General features: G+C 44.9%; 1 protein-coding gene across 20 annotated transcripts in view; it reads left to right on the forward strand.

Annotated features, from left to right (window-relative positions):
• Positions 1 to 21,485, forward strand: part of KALRN (kalirin RhoGEF kinase) — a 646,553-nt gene that overhangs the window by 64,956 nt on the left and 560,112 nt on the right. For 2 of the 20 annotated variants that reach the window (XM_060298166.1, XM_060298168.1), the window contains exon 1: positions 603 to 761. The exons of 16 other annotated variants lie outside the window; for them this stretch is intronic. In XM_060298166.1, the coding sequence (XP_060154149.1) occupies positions 695 to 761 (67 nt within the window). In that variant the 5' untranslated portion in view covers positions 603 to 694. Of the gene's footprint in view, positions 1 to 602; positions 762 to 21,485 lie in introns of those variants that run through there. 2 more of the 20 variants (XM_060298178.1, XM_060298179.1) reach the window with 1 other exon arrangement.

Raw genomic sequence — 21,485 nt, forward strand, 5'->3', positions numbered from 1 at the left:
TTGATCAAGGCCAGGCAGCTATTCAGTGGTAGCAGGATTTGAATCCATGACCATGTGACTCCAGAGCCCATGCTGTCTCCACGACAGCAGAGGGTCCACGAAGGGAGATAGGGTCTGTGGCCCTTTTCTGGTCACGTGGGTCCTGCACCCTTGGAAAGGAGGTGCCTGTGGTTCCCGAGGAACAAGGCAGTGAGGCTCCGGCTCTTTTGGTCTGGCCTCGGAGTCCAGGGTGGCTGAGCTCCTGGCTTCCCACCCCTGTCCTGTTAGGGAAGCCACTGGCCTCTGGCATGGGAGGCAGGGACAGCCAGGATGGCAGGAGATCCTGGAATGACATTCAAGATACGGCCTTGACTGTGGGTTTTCATTCCCAAGACCACCTCTCTGCTCCCTTCTTTGTGAAGGTGCTCCCTGGCCGCCCTCCCCCGCACCTCTGGTCTCCCTTTGGGCCCATGCAGGCTCAGTCCGCACAAGGCGGCAGTGTTCCGCACTTGTTCCTTTGTTGCTGTGAAACAGGCTCCCGGCACAGTCAGCCTCTGTGTGGGAGGACTGGTGGCTGTCTTCACAGGCAGGCATTTGCTTTGAGCAGGCTGCGCGCGCGAGCCCAGCGTCAAGTAATTCCGGCCTCCTCGAGTCGGCGGTGGTGGGATGAGGCTGTGCTGAGGGGACTGGCTGTGAAGGATGAGTTCAGGGGGGGATGACGGACCGCTTCTGGGACCAGTGGTATCTTTGGTATCTCCGCTTGCTCCGGCTGCTGGATCGAGGTATTCCTGGGGGGGAAAGAGAGAGAATGAATACGAGTGTGTGTGTGTGTGTGTGTGTGTGTGTGTGTGTGTGTGTAAGAGAGAGGGAGATATGCACACACAGAGAGATTTCTGACAGAGAGAGAGATAGAAACAGACACACACACACACAGAAAAATGCAGTGGAGAAGGGAGCAGAAAGCAAGGAGGGAGAAGAGAGAATGAAACAGCCGAGAAGCCAACCCATGGAAAGTAAAAAAAAGGCTGTTTTTCTGGGGACATTTTTTACCCAGCCGGGAATTGGGAGCCCAGGGCCATTTGGGGAGCATGTGTGTATCCGGATCTCATTTCTCGTTGGGTTGATCATCAAGCTGTGTACTGTAGTCAAAGACAAGTTAAGCCCCATCTTTCAGGGTTCTAGATGGAACCCTGAGCAGTTCAGCAAGGAGAATGGTCCCTGAGCAAGAGGCTGGGGGCAGACAGATGCAGGCTCACATCTCAGCTCTGCCACCACCAACTCTGTGACCTTAGGCTGATTTGTGTGACCTATCTAAGCTTGTTTCCCCATCTGTAAAATGGGTGTGGTGAGACCTATCTGCTGGGGTTGTTGTGGAATTCTTAGTTAATTCACACTATAAAACATGTAACATAATGTCTGGTGCATAGTAGGTGCTTTGTAAGTGTTCATTTCCTCCTTACAATGCCCCTCAGCATCATGGAGCTGTAGCACCTGTCCGGAGGACAGCTGCCTTTGTGGTTATCTGTAGAGAGAGCCAGTACAGAATTTGCAGTTAGTGGAAAGGGAAGGGAAAGTCCATTTTATTCCTCAGGTTAATCTGACCTTAATACATTTTATCATTGAATATTCATGTGATTTAAATCTCCTGGTAATGTGATGCAAATCTAGACATTCTGGTGTAAGGAAAACCCACTGTTAACCTGGTTGAGTAATTGATTCTTTTCTTTCTTTCTTTTCTTTTTTTTTTTTTACAATGTTGAGTGTTATTTTTAAAAGCTTTGGCTCCTTTAAGAGGTTTTCGCAAGAACGATGTCAAATTCCTGATGGAAAAGGTGGCCCAGGGGAAGCTCTGCTGCACAGCCCAAGGTGTACTCATCTTCACCTTGAATAGTCGTAGGTGTGCCAGGAGGTCAATATCAGGTGGAAGCAGAGCACTATACACATAGCAGGTGAACCAGCGCTGTTATCAGGGAGAAATCAAAGATGGAGGAAGCCAAACCAGCACATTTGAAAAGCGGTCTCTCACTAGCACTGAGAACAGGCCAGTGGGAGCCCAGACTTGAGATGAGAGTGTTAGGAAGAGAGCCAGAACTTGTTACTGGTGGAGATCATAGACCAAGGGAAGGAGAAGGGGACCAGGTGTGAATCCCCCTTACCTGTGTGAACTTAGGCAAGTTACTTAACCTTTCTGTGCCTCCTTCATTGTAAAAGGAAATGATAATGACAGCAGTAGCACCAACTCAGAGGGTTGCTGTAGAGAAAGACTGTAAGCGAAATACTTATCCCAGTGCCTGGAATGAAGAAAATGCCCCTTAAATGTTAATTTTCTTTACCAAGACAGTTAATTCTCACTGTCTGACAGACATATTAGGAAAGACAGGAACATGTGGTGTATAATAACCAGGAGTTGAGAAAAGTCCAATTAAGAGTTGTTAGAGCTTAGAGATAATTTATACTTACATAAATTAAAACAAGATTCAAACCAACATATGATGCTAATTGTAAAAAGAAACTAGATGTTAATGTATAAGCTACATTAATAATAATTTGGTTTTTTTTTTTTAGAAAATGCTTGAATCCATGAGTTGCAAACTTAGGTTCAAGTTTTGGCTTCATTACTTTCTCGGTGCCCTTGAATAAATGATTTACCCTCAAAATGACCCTCAGTTTGTTAATCTGAAAAATGGGGATGTTAATAATAATACCTATGTTATGGAATTGGGGGGAAATTTATTGTGTTAGTGCATGTAAAAATGTCAGGCATTCTTAGAAATGTCAGGTTGATGAATTTATGGCTTGACTGATTGAACTGTCCCCTTGGACAGCCAACGTTGGTTGCCAGAATGGTGCGTTCTTCCATGCCTATTTCTTCACCATGTATGGCTGTATTTGGAAAGTTTATGGTCTCTCATAAACAGTGTTTCTAGGGTTTTCTTTAATGTGAGGCTTTAGACTAGCAGCTTCTGACTGTGTAGGGCCCCTTATTTCCAGGCTTTGGGGGGTTGGGTGTTGATTTATGTTGCCCAGTTCTGGTTAGTGGGTATTACACATGTACACGTGTGATGCCCACAGCCACGTTCAAGCAGAATTTTAGGATACAGCAACTTGCCTCTAGTAACTAACGCTAGCTGACTTTGTATAGACAGCGGCATGCTTTAATGTGGTGTGCTAAACTGAGCTAGCTCATGGGAAATGCTCAATAAATATTCGTTGAATGAATGGATGAATGATGAACCCGTCCTTCTACGCAGTGAACAGAATTCTCCTGGATTCGTCTTTAGTGTAACAGAATTTAGTTCCCTTTGTCTTTTTTAGGATTTTATGTCACTTCACCCTTATCATCGTCATGCCTCGTGTCATTTTGAAAGTAACAGACCTCAAGAAAGTGAGGAGGGAATAAGCAATGAGAAGTGGGAAATGATAAGTGTAGCCCAGGAAATTGAAATAATCAACAAACTGTGTGCCAGCCTGAGTCATTCTCGTGGCTGTAACTGGGGGATAAATGATCTGTGATTTGACACACCTAGGAAAAGGGAGGAAACATTGGAACACATCATGGAGTGGAAATAAACTTCACGAAGAAATGGCAGTGCATGCTTGGTGATTGCAGATGAATCTTTTGTCTCCCCCACCATTGTTCATTAAGGATAAGGATTTAAGAAAATAAAAGGGGTTGTTTTCTAGGACTTAACTATATGTGAGGATTTATACGATAATGAACTGCCAGGTTGTTCAGACATGATTATTTTGGTGATTTCTTTCATTAATAGCAGATGCTGTTTTTACAGTGTTTGTTACTGGGCGTTTGTCAACTCTGCTGATTGTGTTCTGTGCTTTCAGATGGTGACTGAGGAGGTGGTTCCTATGGTGGGGACTGTCCATCAAAAGAAAGGTGCTCATACAGATCTGAAACATGAGTGTGTGTATAAGAGAAGAGAAGTCACATTGCCTTTTGTTGTTGACTTTTGGTATATCCATGGGGACCAGACAAGTGAGGTGGGGGTTTACATTTCCTTGTTTACATCTAATTTTTTTTTGGTCGTGAAAGGGGAGGAGTGAAAAGACTGATGCTCTTTATTCATAGAGCATCGGGCAGTGTTTCCCAGTGTGTGGGAACGACCACCACTGGTAGCACATGAAACGATTTCAGGCAGTTTACAGGTATCGCTGGACGTTTTCTTGCTGGTCACTGCCTGGCACTGTCTGGAGGACACCCTGTTTTGTCCAGCGTCTGCTTCTGCTGTGCTGTCCACCCCCTGCCCACACCCCATCCAGTGCAAGCCCTCCTTAGCCCCACCCATCCCTCAGATCTCCCCTCATTCCCACCTGTAGTCTCCCTTTTACCTTCTCACCAGCCCTACCTGGGCCTCACACTCTGCCCTGCCTTCATCTCTGGCCCCAGATGTCTGCCTCCTCCATCACCCCTGGTCCCTCAGTCCTCTCTGTCCCTAGAGTTCCTTTAAAGGCACAGCCCCATGCCACCCGTAACCCCATTCCACGACATTCTCTGTTATTCCCTAACCCATCGCCAAGACTTCATTCCTTCTCACCGCTATGCCTAGGCCAACTTGACCTCATGGATCCTGGGTCTCTCCCTGGGCCCGCCCATCCCTGATTTCTAACTCTGAGTGCTTTTTCCTCTCAGGAGCCACTGTCTTTTCTTCTCTTGCTCCTGCCTTTTTATGTTACCTTGCCATTACCCCCAGTCTACTAGTTTCTTTTAAAACCAAATTTAAGTAAAAGATGGAATTGACTTAAAATGATATCAAGGAAATAACTGTAGGAGTTATGGGGATATGGTGAGATGGCGATAGAAGTACAAAAATGACTGGGATGTGGAAAACTTAAGTGATCTGTTGAATTTACATTATTGGCTTTAATTTCTTCTTGCTGCTTCGTCTACATTCCTGTACCTACCACAAAGTGTTTTGGATTCTGGGCCAGAAACCAACTGGTTCTCATCCCTGGACATATACTAGAATCATCTGGGAGCGCTTAGAAAGCATGATACCCAGCTTCTCCCTTCCCACCCCCCAACCCAATCCCCCCAACCCGCAGCCAACTAAATTAGAGTCCTTGGAAAGGAGGCTGGACATTGACATGTTTAAGGAGCTCTGCAGGTGATTCTAATGACAGCCACAATTGAGAACTGCTCATTGTCATGCTTTCATATGGGGACCAGAGAGTAAAGGCAAAAATGACTCTTCAGCAAAATAACAAAACAAATGAGAAAAGCAGTCACTCAATGAGAGTAGTAAACGTAGGCGTAAACATAGGAATGTACTAAGGAATAACATTTAAAAGAATGCAATCCTTTGGGTATAATTCATGCAGGTTTCTTCAGAAATTTCAGCTCTAACCATTTTCTTTCACTACCTAACTAAATCTTTTTTTTTAATTTAAAGTTTTTTTTGTTTTTTAATTTTTATTTTATATTGGAGTATAGTTGATTAACAATGTTGTGTTAGTTTCAGGTGCACAGCAGGGTGATTCCGTTATACATATACATGTATCTATTCTTTTTCAAATTCTTTTCCCATTTTGGTTATTACAGAGGACTGAGCAGAATTCCCTGTGCTATACAGTAGGTCCTTGTTGGTTATCTGTTTTAAATATATCAGTGTGTACATCTCAGTCCCAAACTCCCAATCTATCCCATCCACCCTTCCCCCGCCCCGGTAACCATAAGCTCGTTCTCAAAGTCTGTGCGCCTGTTTCTGTTTTGTAAATAAGTTCGTTTGTATCATTTTTTTTTAGATTCCGCATATAAGCGATATCATACGATATTTGTCTTTCTAAATCTTGACTTTCTTTCATATTCCTGGGAAAAAAAATTTACCTGTGCCCCAGGATGTTGTCTGGTCTCAGCCTGCCTTGGGTTTGCCACTCTCTGTTCTGGCTGCCTAGGGTTCTGGATTTTGGGATGGTGGTGTGTCACTGCAGATGTCAACAACCTTTCATTACCTGCTTAGAGTAACGTCAGTAGGTGGGCACTGCCCATACTCAGCTATAATTAGAGAAAGAAAAATCCCTTTCTCCCTTCTGGGTAGATGGTCAGTGAGGACAGTAACTTTCCTCAAGCCTCCATGGTGTTGGGCGCTTCTTCGGCTGGGAATTTACTTGTCTTTTTCACTAAAGCTCCCTCTCCCTGCGTGGCCATTCTCTGTTGCCTCAGTCTTCAAATCTACCAAACGTTCTATCCAAGCATGGACTCTGCCCAGGTGCAGTGCCCAGGCAGCTGGCCCTCATGGCCGTGGCTCTCAGAGCACCCTGATCTGTGGTCTTGTCCTTCCTGTGCCTGCAGCCCACTTGCTGGCCCCTGGTTTCCCATCACTGACGGATGCCCTGTCTTTGGCTTGCTTGCTGCTCGTTTATCCGCCCAGCATTGGCCACTGGCCGGCTCAGAGTTGGTGTCTTTGCTTAGTCCGTTCCTAGGCTGCCTTGGACTCTGGATACCCACCTTTGGCTTGTCCTCTTCTTGTTACCTGTTGCATATATGTGCCCAGCATGACATGCAGCTTCTTTGTGCCAACCTTTATGACTTGTTCCTCCCTTTCTGTGGCTGGCAGGGAAAAGAAAAGCACAGCATGTGTATGAAAGACACATAGACTGGTTCTCCTGTGCTGGGAATTTTCTAATAAGAGGAGGTTTGGTTGTAATCACCTTCCCATTTGAGCTGAATATTCATACAACACATAAAGAAGTTACTTTAACTTAGCTTTTACATCACAAATAGATATCTCTTATTCAGTTGGCTTCTGGCACAAAACCACTTTCCTAAAGGGACCTGGCCTTTTGTTCGATAAGCATTTTGAATATAGCACCCCTTGAAACACCATCTCAGGACAATTCCGCATTGCCCCATACCAGAACCTCCCCAGCAACCTTCCTATTTTCCTGCGCTTCCACTTGAAATGCCCGAAGCTTCCTCCTCTTACAGTTAACCCACATCCTTCCCCTTCCAAACCACATAGCCCCTATGTCCTCCAGAAAAAGCTCCCACAATCAATCATACCTGGTTCTGTTCACAGACTCGTGGGCACTTAGGTACAGGCCAGCGTTCTGCGATTCACGATGTGCTCCTGTGGGCGGTAGAAGGACACACCTCCTGGGGTGGTTGTGAGCCTTGAAGAAGTTAATATGTGTGGCTGGTGCCTGGTGTGAATAAGTGCCTCGGTAAAAGCATGCTCTCCTCCCAGACTTCGGTTGCTTTTAGGAGCTTAGTTGCTTCTGGGGGGTCCCTCTCTTTCATTGTGAGTAGAGCTTCTCTGAGGGCAGGTCCTTGTCTTCCTATCCCTTTGTATTCTCACCCAGACACCTAGTTCAAGGTTGTATCCTATTAGGAAACTGCGTAAACGGGGCTAACAGAGTATCTGAACTCCCCAGGGAACTCAGAGATGGTGCTGGTCATCCTGGAATTGTCAAGGGGGGTGTGGGGGAGAGAACTGTAATGATGTGACAGTTCCAATATCTTATCCCCCTTGGTCCTCACTTTGTCTCTGTGAGAGAAGTTACTTTAGTTCTCATTTGACAGGTAGGAAACCGGCTTATAGAGGTTAAAGAATTTGCTATAGTCACAGAGCTACTAAGAGGAGAATCGAGATCCAGGGCCCCTGACTCTCATCTGGGATGAGTTCTCTCCTCTACCTGTTCTTGTACCGGTGGGTGGCCCCCCATCTTTCTCTCTCTCTGGCACATGTGTTGAACTGGGGTGTCTGCCCACCTTCCCTGTGAGCAGAGAGTAGAGTGTATCACCGGGATGCGATGTCTGTGGTGTGAGATCACTAGACAAGATATATCTAGGCCAAGTCCTGGGGGAAGGACACCGATAGCTGTGCTGTGAGGTCCCGGTGTGGTGTTTCTACCCAATGAGGAGGAGGTGACTGTGAGGGGAGAACAGTAAAATAGCACTTCCTGGGTGTGGCATGGCCTCCCAGTGCCTGTTCTTCTGTTGTGACATTTTCAGTGATGGCTCAGAGCTGAGAGGCAGTGGGGGTAGCTGTGTGTCTGGATGGTCAGAAAGCCACCTGTGGGTTCCCAGTGTAGGTGATGGGTTTGTTCTTCACCTTGTGGATGGAGATGGTATGTCACCAAAGTAATTGTCAAAACAATAAACAGTAGTGTTATTATTAGTGGCAGTAGTAATACTGTCTACTAAGGGCTCCAGGTATAGCAGGGAGTGTTTAGGGGTAGGAAGTAGGATTCCTGCCCTCAGGGAACTTACAGTTCAAACTCCTGAAAGATCAAGAACCAGCGGTAACTTCTCTGAGTCTCTGTTGGCCCTTCTGGATTACTTCTAAGAAGGATCCCTTCTAGCTGTAATGTTCCATGGTTCTATGTAGACAATACCTGTAATGCCTGCAAAATAATACACCTACAACACCTATAATATATCTGTGATTTCACAAGGTGTTTCATGTTGAATTGCTAAATGAGTGCTATGCATTCACAAGGGGGAGGAATAGTTGGGTCTGTCTGAAGGAAAGAGGAAATGTTCACTCCTTCAACAAGTATCTTCTGAGGACCTACTATAGGCTGTACCATATTCAAGGGCCTAGGAATACAATGCTGAAGATGACGGCGTTCTTGTCTTCATGAAGCTTTAGGGTTTAGCAGGGGAAATAGACACTAAGAAATAACACAGCAAATAATACAATGGCAGGTAGATTAAAAAGGAGAGAACTGACTTAAGCTTTAGTAGTACTTAATGATGAGGATGGAAGACAGAGAGTACAGACTGCCAGGAACATCTGTGTGGTAAGAGTTAAATTTGGAAAGATAGGTTGGGGTCACCTTGTGAAGATTCTTGCTTGCATATCAGGTTAAAGGCAAATAATGGCAGAGCAGTAACATTTAACTGTTTAAAAATGTATTGACCAATTTCCATGTACCCGGCAGTAGACCAGGTGCTGAGAATGCAAAGAAGTATAACATGGCATAACAAAATGCCCACCTCCTTCATGCAGCTGAAGTATGTCTATGTTTCTAGAGAGTTAGGGTAGGAGATGCGTGGTTTTGAGTCATCTGCCCCCAGAATGATAGTGAAATTGATATTAGCTCAGGAAAGAGTATAGAGGAAAATGTAGATTGGTTTTGGAAAGTGTGGACTTGGGGAGACAGCATCAAAGGGGTGAGAAGAGTGTTCCTAAGGATAGGAGGAAGCCAGTATACAAGAAATTCCTGGGAGTAGAGGAGAAGGGACAGTTAGGAAGATGGGCAATGTGAGGAGTTTGGTGACTACTCACAGCATTGCTTCGGCAGCCATTATGAAGAGAAACCAGAGTGTGATGGGAGGAGGTGGTGACGATGAGACAGCAGCAAGCACATATTATTTGAGAAATATGTCAGAAAATGCAAGGTAAAAATAGAATGGTGGCTGATGGGACAGTAGGGTCAAGTGATAGTTCTGTTGAGGAAGGGAGGCTTGAATGTGTTTGAGGCTGGGAGAGGGTGCCAGTGACAGAGAGTAGTTTGAAAATGATGAGTAGAATTGGATCTATTAATCCATTCAAGAAATACTCATTGAGCATCGACAGTGCTATTTGCTGGGGATACAGCATGAATAAGGCATGAAATCTTCATGAAGTTTACATTCTAATGAGTGAGGCAGACAATACATGAGTCAAGCAACAGTTGAATTTAGAAGAAGAGCTTGTGATAAATGCTGTAAAGTGTGGCAATGACCTGGAGGAGGTAGGAGTGGGTTGACTAAGGAGTGCAGATGGAAGTGGAAGACTGGAGGAGGGAGAATGCTTCCTCTGCTGGGAGAGAGGAAGAAGGGGGTGCTTAGAGAGCTATTTTTAAGTAGGAAAAAGGAAATGAGGAAATGCAGTTCAGATGGCCTTGATATTCTTAGCAAAAGAGGAGGCAATGTCATGGGCTGAGACTGGAGAGGTGGGTAGTTCAAGACTTTGGATAGGTTCTTACCTGCTTCATTCAAGCCTCCAACAGTGCTGTGTGTAGGGGGTGTTATTCTCATTGTACAGGTGAGGTAGCTGAGGGGACTCAGAGGGACCTACAACTAGAAAATATAGGGGCAAGGAGTAGGTCTGTCACCTGGTTACTCAGCCATTGGATAGCTCAGAGGGGACTGCTAATGAGTGGAGCCTGTCAGTACCATCAAGAGATCAGTCCCTGCTCCCTCCTCTTATGCAAAATCCTATACTGTGCCCTGGGGGAGGTCGTTGGAGAGGAGATGACACCTGTGCAAGGTCTGTGTTAAAAATTGATAAATCAAGTCATCAGCATGTACTTACTATTATTAAGCGCACTGTCCTTGTGAGTATTTGGATTTTTAAGGATTTGGATAGAGCAAGGGAAAAGGGCATTCGCAGTAAGAGAAAATGCAATGCAAACACTCTAGTGATTCAGACAAAAGGTGTATAATCAGAGAAGGCTGGGGCTTTATCAGATAAAAAGTGAATTTCCTGGTTCAAGAGATGGTATTGGGTCAAATAAGATCAGTGGTGAGTGGGAAAAGGATTTTATTTCTCATTGTCTTTGCCTCCATAATTGTACCCTGAGCAAAAGAAAAAAGAGACAGAGTTGGAAGAGACCTCTCATTTAAGAGATGAGGAAACTGAGCCCAAAGAGATGATTTCGCTTTCTAAAGTCATACCGTTCGTTGTTGACTGAGCCTGCATTTGAAGCAAGGACACAAAAACTCCTAGTTGAGGCCTCTTTTCATTATATTCCCTGTGGTTTCAACTCAATTCTGCCCCTTTTAGCAGCCCCAATAGGATTATTGTATGTGGAAGAATGGGCAGACTGGAGAATTCATGGGTTTGAGGGGTGTCTAGTTTGGATTAGGCTTTTTAAGGCTGTAGGGAAAATTTCGAAGAAGCCCAGAAAGCAGAATTGTCTTTCTCTGTCCTCCCTTGTTATTGTCATGAAAAATAAGCTGAGTGGAGTTGGAAGTGGCACCTCCTGGCTCTCCCTGTCTACTGTAGAATCACACTCTAGAGAACTCAGCCCTGAGCAAAAGCAGAGGAGTGTCTTCCTTATAAACCCAGGCTAGGAGGAAGAACTGGCGTGGGGCTTTTAATCTACATTCATGCCAAATGAAATCTGTTAGATGGGATAATGAGCTCCATATTTTATAGACTATTTTAAGCCTGTCTCAAAATAAAGTACAGGGCTAGGGGTGGAGGAAGGACGTAAGTCTTGGAGAAAAAAATGCCATGACTTACTCATCAGTGTTTTCATTTTAATGATCCCAACCCCAGTACAAGCCCCTCAGTGACACTGTAATGGAAACCACATTTTTTTTTCCTTCTGGAAGTTTCAGGATGAACACCGCCAAATACTTCAAGGCCTAATTAAGGTTACAAACTCCTATCCCCAGTAATACACAGACCTTTCACCCCAGGGGGCTCAGCTAGAGACAGTGTGGTTGGAAAGCAGTTGAAATTATAGACACTTCTTCCGCCAATCTCTGGCTCACCACAGCTTCTTTTCTGTGCCTTCCCCCCGTCCCTCCTCCCTCTCCTTCCTCTTAACTGCTGCCTCATCCCTGGGAAGGACTAAACCAACATGTAAGTAAATAAGAACCCCAGTGTTGACTCCTTCCCTGCCACAAGGAGAGAATCTCAGGCAAATGCTGCTGTATCTGCAGGAGGCTGGACAGGGCTGGCCGAGGCAGGACACATGTGGCAGCCAAGGGAGCCTGCCAGTAGTGTAGGGTACTGGGAGGGGGGTGGTGCATGTGTCATCAGTAGGTATGGGAGGAGGTGGGGAATATTCTGCACATTACAGGCTGGAAAATCCACCTCATAGGAAGGTCTTGAGGACCCAAGAGAACAAGGTGGCCCCTTGTCCTGTGTTTGGACATGATGAGTTGCGAGCTCTCTCAGTTTGCATCTCCTTTGCCTTGGCAAGCTTTCTGAATCTACATAGATCAAAGTTAAGAAACTTGGCATGGCCAACTCGATTATGTGGGCTTATTTTTTTCCCCCTCTTAACCACATCTTGAACACCTGGAATACATAAGATAGTGGGAAACTTTAGTGCATGTATACAAACTCTCTCTCTGGCCAATTTCAGTCCCACCTTATCCATGTAGGAAAGGCTCTGGTTAGCACAAGGAACAAAGGAAGGACTAAGATGTGTGCCCTCTGTCTGCTTTGGTCCCATACTCTGCCCTTGATAGTGGTGATTCTGGGATAGAGCATGATGAGACCCAACTAGGTACTTTGCTTGTCTCTTTATAGATCATATCACAGCTCCATTTCTCTTCTCACTACCCCATCATCAAAGGGCAAATAGTCATTTTCATAATATTACCTTCAGAAGATGTATTAATGTGAGCACATTCTCCATTCATCTAACACGTATTAAATACCTCTCTGAGCCTCAGCTTCCTCATTGGAAGAACTAGGGTCATATCTATCTGTGGTCATCATAAGAGCCATTCACTAAATGTTTCCAGCTCTACACCTTCCAGGCACACGATAAAATTGCACTTCCCTATACCTTTGGTCGTGTGACTTGCTTTGGCCAGTGAAATGCGAGCAGAGTCAGATGTTTCATTTCCATGTGGAAGCTTTAAAAGTAAAATACTATTTACCTTATTCTCCCAGTGTTTCATCAATTATAGGAGCTCTGTTGGGTTTTAAAGGCTCCATCAGCCTGGGACCGTGAGTGACTATGAGCATAGTCCTCTGCTGAACCATTTTGAAGATGTAGTATGAGCAAGAAATACTTATTTTCTTCTGTAAAGCTACTGAGATTTTGAGGTGGTTTTTATCCATAGTCTACCAAGCCTGTATTGACTGATATGTACTACCTTTTAAGACTTTGTGGGGAATTACACAAAATTGAAATCTATATGTTGTGCATACCAATAGTAGGCATTCAGTAAATGGTGGATACTTTATTCTCATTATGAATATCATTTAGGATGCATTTGGCTGCAGGTAGCTGAAACTAAACTCAAAATGACTTAAAGAATAAATAATTCTCCTTTCTTCCTACTTCTTTTCGTGCTTCTTAACAAGAAGTTCAGAAGTTGGGCCATTAAATCAGAGGCTCAGTATAACCAGATTCTCTCTTACTTAGTCTGCTTGGGTTCATTAGATTTCTGACATCTACAGGTTGTTGCAATTCATCAGTTTTGGAAAATTCTCACCCATTATCTTTGTTCTTTCCCTTCTCTCCTTTTGGGATACCAGTTGATTAAAATGAAAATTTCTTGAATTTGAATCCATTTTGAAAGTGATTGAAGTTGAAATTTCTCACTGTATGTTCTATATTTCTTATCATTCTGTATTTTTCACAATTTTTTTTTTTTTGCCGTACGTGGGCCTCTCACTGTTGTGGCCTCTCCCGTTGCGGAGCACAGGCTCCGGATGCGCAGGCTCAGTGGCCATGGCTCACGGGCCCAGCCGCTCCGCAGCATGTGGGATCTTCTCGGACCGGGGCACGAACCCGTGTCCCCTGCATTGGCAGGCGGACTCTCAACCACTGCGTCACCAGGGAAGCCCCACAATTTTATCTCTCCATGATGCATCCTAGTTTCCTCTGATTTCTCTTCCAGTTTATTTTTTTCTTTATTTAAAAAAATTTTTTTAATTGAAATACAGTTGATTTACAGTGTTGTGTTAGTTTCAGGTGCACAGCAAAGTGATTATATATATAATCATATATATATGATTCTTTTTTTTTTTGGCTGTGCCATGCGGCATACAGGATCTTAGTTCCCCAACCAGGAATTGAACCCATGCCCCCTGCAGTGGAAGCACAGAGTCTTGACCACTGGACCACCAGGGAAGTCCCTAGATTGTTTTCCATTATAGGTATTACAAGATTTTGAGTATAGTTCCCTGTGCTATACAGTAAATCCTTGTTGGTTATCTACTCCATATATACTATGGAATAGAGTATATTTTAATCCCAAACTCCTAATTTATCCCTCCCCCCTTCCCCTTTGGTAACCATATGTTTGTTTCCTACATCTGTGATCTATGTCTGTTTTGTAAATAAGTTCATTTGTATTATTTTTTTAGATTCTACGTATAATCAGTGTCATATGGTATTTGTCTATCTTCTAGTTTATTAATTCTCTATTCAGCTGTGTCTAATCTGCAATTAAATTTGTTCATTGACTTTTAAAAAAATTTCTATTGGCGTATAGTTGATTTACAGTGTTGTGTTAGTTTCAGGTGTACAGCAGAGTAAATCAGTTATACATATACATATATCCACTCTTTTTTTAAGATTCTTTTCCCATGTGTAGGCCATTACAGAGTATTGAGTGGAGTTCCCTGTGCTATACAGCAGGTTATTATTAGTTATCTATTTTATATATAGTAGTGTGTATATGTCAATCCCTATCTCCCAGTTTATCCCTTCCCCTGCTCATCCCCTGGTAACCATAGTTTGTTTTCTACATCCATGACTCTACTTCTGTTTCGTAAATAAGTTCATTTGTACCCCCTTTATTTTTTTAGATTCCACATATAAGCAATATCATATGATATTTGTCTTTCTGTGTCTGACTTACTTCACTCAATATGACAATCCCTAGGTCCATCCATGTTGCGTTCATTGACCTCTTAATTTCAGGTATTATATTTTTCAGTGCTAAAATCTCTACTTAATTCTTTTTCAAATCACTTTAAAAAACGTTTTCAGTTTAATAAAAAATCTTTTAAGCTTGTCTTTTATTTCTTTGAACACAGTAGGTGTATTTACTTTATCGTCTCTATTTTATAATTCCAATATCTGAAGTCTTTGTGGGTCTGTTTCTGTAGTCTGCTGTTTCTGATGGGTCTTGCTCATAGTGTCTTTTTCCTTGTGTTATCTTTGATTATTTCATGGTCATTATTTTTGAAAAAGGTTTTATGAGAGTAGTTTGAAGCCTAGAATGGTAACTTTCTCCTGCAATGATCATTTTCTTTTGCTGGACTCCTAGGGATACTACTAGTTCAGTTCCACCTGAACCCAAGTTGAATGCTTGAGGTTCCTTGGACCCAGACTACAGGCAGCTGTGTTTCAAGTTTTCATGAGAGCTGGCTTGTTTCTAGACTTCCTTTACCTTGAAGGTGAAGCCCTCCCTCAGGGGAAAGCCCAGCTTAGTGTGGGGTATTATTTTTCAGAGTTCCTTCATTGGGCTGGCTCTGAACTTGGATTTCTGCTCCCGTTGCCGGTCCTGGCTGTGAAAAGCACAGCTTAGTTTTGCCACTATTTCTTGCAGATTGCCAGATGCTCTCAGGGCAAAAGTTGCTTTGTGTTTTGAGCCAACTTCTTTGGATTCTCACCTTCTTCAAGGTTTTGGCCTAGCTACTTAGCTCTTTAATGCTTTTAAGAAGATTAAGAAAACCCCCCACAAACTTTCTTCACTGGGAGGGTTGGTTCTAATTGCCCAACCAGCTGTTACAAGAAATGAAGCTCCCAGGACCCTATTTCTCTGTACCCTTCCATTCCTTATAGTCCCAAGATGTCTGTCACAACTTCATATATCTCATGGAGGACTCACAGCAACTGAAAGAGGCTGTTTTTCATGCATGTATTCCTAAACAAGCCACCGGAAAGGGAATGCAACTTCCATGATTAGTGTAACAGAATTAACATTTACCTTGTGGGGCTGAAAGTGTCTCTGCTTCCCTGAAGCACACAGATACTTGATTCTTGAACGAAATCTAAGTCCTATAAGCCAGGAAGAAGGGGGTAAATGGCTACTGGGCAGGAAACCAACTCTATCTGTCATACTCTGTGCTCAGCTAGAGTTAAGGATTAAGAAGTGTAGTCATGTTTCTTGCCCTGCCTGGGGACCTATGTGCTCTGAATGATGCAGAAAAATGTAAAGCCAAACCCTAATGGAAAGGATTCAGAAGTGTCGAGGGCATGCTCCTTGAAAACTCACTTTGTAACCTAAGAACTATAAAAATTTGAGATAGCCTGCTATCAAAATGTAATAGTTTTATTTAATCAAAATATTCAAAAACAAAATTCTGTAGTAGAAAGAATGGCCTCATTGGAAATTTATTCACAAAATTTAATCACACTACAAATTACCTTTATAAATGCATATTGCATGAAAACTAATGCATGTCATATGGCCCCACTGGATGAGCTGGGTCTGTCCAGGTGTTTCTGGCAGAAATGGGATGCAGCTTGCAGAAGAAGGCTCATGTTAAGGCTTAAGAATCGTCACAGACCTCGGGAACTTGGGGATCACTTCCCCAGCAGGGCTGGAGGGCTGTCCTTGCTCTAATACGCCTGCCCTCGTTACCTAGGAGCAGAGCTGGAGGGCACAGAGTGAGGTCTCAGGGTACCAAAGACAGCCTTTCCTGCAGGCTGCTTACCCCCTGCCTTTGAGAAACCAGATGGACTCCATATCCTGTCTTTGGGACAAGAGGACCCATAAAGAGGAACATTTACCCCCCTGCCCTGTCTGTCCCCTTCATAGTTTCCATCTGAGGAGAGGAGGTCCGGTTCCTGACAATGCCTCCTGCAGGTTCAGGATCCATCTCCCTCCCTCTCTTTTTCGTATCCCATGTCTATGCCCCGACCTCATCTTAGAAGTTCCCCTTATCCGTACATTACTTGCCACAGGTTGCTAGCTCTTGGAAGTCCCTCAGAGAAGATACCCAAAGAAGAAGGTGCGCCAAGCAGGTTGAACGTGTATATATTTTTGGTCATGGGCAGATGAGTACAGCTGGGTTTTGGGCTGGTGGCTTCAAGTGGAGGGAAGGCGAATTGAAAGTAGGTTCTGTTCCCTTTTATCACCTCCATGCTATTTCATCCTTAAACTCTACCAGTTAAAGCTATTGATTTGCATGACCAGACTCCTTTAAAAACTAAAGAAAAACCTAAAGCTTAATAAAGTTTGGAAGTATCAAGCCCAGGGGCCAGGCTTAGTTTGCTGATGGACTTGACCTTTAAGGGAGTATACTGAATGGTTCAGTGTGAACCATGAATGGTTCAACTCTACCACTCACTACTGCATAATATTGGGTATTTCACTTGGCCTCTCTAGGCCTTAGTTTCCTTATTTATAAGATGCTGACAGTATCAATATTTACCTCATAGGGTTATTGTATGGATGAAGTGATGTTACACATGTTAAAAGCTCAATAAATGTTAATTCTTAACCCGCAATGCCTAAAATTTAACTCTTGGATGAGAAGAGGATGGTGGAATGGTCAGGTTGGGATCTGGGGCCTAGCAACTTAGGTGGGCAGGTTTTGAAGAGGTGAGGGAGACCATGTGCTGTGAGTGTTGAGTGCCCAGGCTCTGAGGGAGGGCAATGGAGAGTTGGGTATGGGGAAGGAATCAAAGACCAACCTCCACTTGCCTTGAAATTTGGCCTGAGGCCCTGGGGGAAAATTTCTGCCTCAGGCTGCCCTGTGCACCTTGTTGTGACTGGGATGTGTTTCCTGTAGGCATGGAGTCTTCCATCAGTTGCTCCTTTGAAGACCCAGCCTCCTTACTCTGAGGCCACCTGCCAGGTGGCCAAGCTGGGCTGCCTCTGAGGGACAGCTTCCTTGTTGTCTCCTGCGGGCTCAGCCTGCAGCGCATGGTGCTTCCTGCCGCACTGGAGTTCCTTCTCCATTAAGTAGATTAAGGGCTTGCACAACCCAGCCAGAATAATGGACACACTAATTGGCAGGCATAGAAAGCCTCAGCATTGATAAATCTTCAGGCCCTGGGCAGTATCTGCTGAAATCCAATCTCATCCACCACTTCTGGAGAGAAGGACCTGTGCGCAGTGGTGAATGCCTATTGGAGGAAGAGAGGAAGGGGCTGAGGCAGCGGGGTCCTTGGAGGTGTGGGGTGGGTAGAGTGGGCCCTGGGCAGAGGCATTGAAAGAAGGAGGAAGGCAGAGGAAGGGTTTCCCGACTTTAAATAGGAAGGGTGGTTGCAGTCAGCTCTTCTCCTTCAGCACTGCTCACAGGGGGACAAGGGATGAGGACTGAGGCCACAGATTGGGGGAGAACTTATATCAGAGGCGAAGGAATGTAGCTTAGCATACACTGTGGCCACCGTGAGCACTTGGACATGTCCTGGCCACCTCATCAGAGAGGCAAGCAGCCCAGTGGTCCCTGTTGGTATGGTGGGTTTGAATGGGAGGGAGGGGAAGATGGGGTTTTGGAAAGACCGCGCTCTGTTTCCCAGATGTCTGTCTCTAGACACCCCGTGGGGCTGACGTATGAGCCCTGAGGGGAGGGGCGCTGCACAGAAGTGGGAGGAGCTGCTCTCAGGAGGGCTCTTTGTGACGCATGGTGACAGATGATGCTCATCTCATGGACAGAGTGGGTAAGGGACTAAGCTTCCAGCGGGGTTAGATCCAGGGGCAGGGGGGACTCCAGGGAACTCGGGCCATTTGGCACTTAAGTGTTGGGGATTGGAGAGCCCAGGAGCCAGCACCCTGGGTCAGATGCTGGAATCCTCACAGAGGTCACCTCAGGCATCCTCCAGCAGCAGTGGGCAGCCAGAGCAGGAGAGGAAGACACAGCAGTAGTGGCTGGTACGACTCCTGGGGAGCCCCGGGGGGATGTGAGCGGGGCTCCTGGACACAGTGGGATGAGACTCTTCAGGGGCTGAGGTACCACATGAGAAAGGAAATCAGGCCAAAGCCAGTGGACCTTGAACTGACTCAGTTAACAGGGACTTCTTGTCTGCTGAGGACTGGAAAACTCAAGTCACAGAACAAACATCTTGGCACTGAGGGACTCCTTAAATTGACGGATATTTATTAAATATCTGCAAAGGTACTATTATGAGAGTGAACAAGGCAGGCAGTCTTTGTCTTCGTGGAAATTACAGTGAAGAGCAAGGATTATTTCTTTGGAAAGTGCCATGGGAGCGGAGAAGAGGGAGAGAAGAATTCCAGCTGTGGGCTTGGCCTTGAAGGATGTGTAGAAGCTGGAGGTGGAGGAGGGCAAGAGGGGAAAGGTGCAGAGCGGGAAGGTTCAGAGCTTGGGAGATAGTCTTCATGTGGAGTTGAGTGTGTATGCTCATTGTGAGTCTGTGTGCAGGGGATTTGGGATAATGGGAGAGAAAGCTGGAAAGGCTGCTTTTATGTTCCACACTGTGGAGATTTAGGATTTTATTCAGTAGTTTATGGGCAGCTGTTGGGAGATTTTGAGCAAGAAAAGTAACTTGATCACTGGGGTCACTTAGTGGTAGCACTGGTGATAGGCAGGCTTCAGGCCATGATTGCTTCAATATGTTCTCTTCCTGGCTTTCTCACAGGGGAGCAGTGGTCATTTTATTTTTACCAACATCTCTGTTTTGGGCGTGCGTCAGATTAGCGGCTCTTTGCCTCCAGTTGGAAGAGAGCTTCTGTTCAAAGCGCCATGCGGGTGGAGTCCTTCCGCCACTGTCTGAGCCCTGCTGCCCCTCCTGGGTGCTGGCCTTGGCTATAGAGGGTGTGTCCCTTGATTTAATGCTGTTTGCTTCCCCTACTTTTTCAGCTCCTTCCCGGTGCTCCTGAATGAGCCAGGTTCCTGTAGAATGAGCCAGGTTCCTGTAGAATGAGCCAGGTTCCTGTAAGAAGGCTGAGCAAGGGGCAGCCTGTGGCTTGGATGTTAGCTAAGGGCAGCAACTAATAAATGAACAGTGAGTCATCCTGGGAATGTAGATTTTTGCTTCAGCCAGATTTACTTCCATTTTATCATAAATATAAGCAGCTTCATAAATTTAAATTGGTTTCTAGAAACAGACCCTGGTTCCAGGAACATTTCTCGGTATGGAAGACAGGATTGTCAACAAAGATGGGGATGCACTTTTAAAGATAAGATCTATTTACCAGGACATGGTCTACAAAGAAGCAAATTTGGTGGCTTAAAACTTCTCTTCTGTATCCAAATGAAGGGGATGGTGCAGATTTATTTTCCAGTGACAGTGATGTTTTAAAATATCCTTATGGTGCTGTTGGCATAGTTGGCCCCAACACTATATTCGTGAGGGGAAGGCTGTGGCTCAGTTATCTGTTAGATAATTTCTCTCTAGTCATGGCTGGAGACTACATCTTCCATTCCAGCTGGTAGTCTCTCACTAGCTTTTTCTTAGTCATGCAAGGGCCAGCAAAAATAGTATAGACAGATAACAAAAATCTAGACCTTCTACTGGAAAAGAACCCAGATAATATGGCCTGTTGATAATGGTTGTGTTGTAATTTAGTGTTTTGGAACATTGATTAAATACTTCCTAATGTGCCAGGAACTGTCCTAGGTGCTTCTCTCAAACCTCACAATAGTATTGTCCCTATTTTACAGTTGAGGAAACTGAAGCTCAAAGAAGTTATGTGACTTGCCCAAGTCATTCAGCTTATATAATGATGAATCAGGATTCTAACCTAGGTTTTCTTATTCTAAACCTCATGTTCTTTCCACTTCTCCATCTGGAAACTGATGAGAATACCTATACCCTAGGTGCCTGGGGGCAGATTTAGGTGTTGGATCATTCAGTGACATCTTGGGGTCTCCTCTGGCCACCAAGGTATATTTGGCTATGACCTTAGGCCTCTTCTTTCTTTGAAGGAGCATTACATCTCTCCCATTTGGTTAACATCTGCTCTTGCCAAGTGGACCCCTGGAGACCTCTCTTGCTCTATCTTCCAGCCCCAGCCGAAGTAGGGAAGTGACAGATGGAAGATCAAGTGGCAGATGGAAGATCAGATTTCATACATCGCAGGCTACATTCTGATCTGCAGCAGCTCTGAGGGAGAGGAGGGGGCACTGGCTGGTGTGTGGACAAGTGTATGCTGTTGACCTGCTGCCCTGAGCTGGGGGACTCTACTGGGAATTTCTTTTTTTTTTTTTTTTTTGCCGTACGCGGACCTCTCACTGTTGTGGCCTCTCCCGCTGCGGAGCACAGGCTCCGGACGTGCAGGCTCAGCAGCCATGGCTCACGGGCCCAGTCGCTCCGCGGCATGTGGGATCTTCCCGGACCGGGGCATGAACCCGTGTCCCCTGCATCGGCAGGCGGACTCTCAACCACTGCGCCACCAGGGAAGCCCCTGGGAATTTATTTTATGGAAAAGAAAAGTAGTGGTGTTTTTCCCTTGAGCATGTGGGGAAAGAGAATCAGAAAATTATTTGATATTTAAATAACTAAAACATTCATTAAGAGTTATCTCTGGGGACGGCAGAATTGGTATCATTTGAAAGGTGCTAGGAAAGTACTCCCAGCTCAAAACCTCTTTGACCCTGGCAGTGCCTTGGCGCCCAGAATGGTTCATTCATTCTTTTGGGCTAATATCACTCAGCTAGTCGTTTTATGAGTGGGAAAATAATACACCCTGGTGTTAATTTAAGATTCCTTGGCTCCGGAAGAAGTAGAGGAACATGAAGGCTGTGTGTATGCGTGGGTGGAGTGGGGTGGGTGGTGTCTAGAGGGGATGGAGTGACTCAGACATGGTGGGAGATATTCTGGGATGGCCTCTTAGAAAAGTACTTAACATGATATGGTAGCAAAGAGGATTGTTCTTTCAGGAGCTGTAGATTGGGGCATTCACCAGGTTACTGAACATCGGTTTTTAGTTTCTCAGATAATGGAAT

Source organism: Globicephala melas, chromosome 4 (genome assembly GCF_963455315.2).
Source record: "Globicephala melas chromosome 4, mGloMel1.2, whole genome shotgun sequence".
Classification (NCBI taxonomy): Eukaryota; Metazoa; Chordata; class Mammalia; order Artiodactyla; family Delphinidae; genus Globicephala; species Globicephala melas.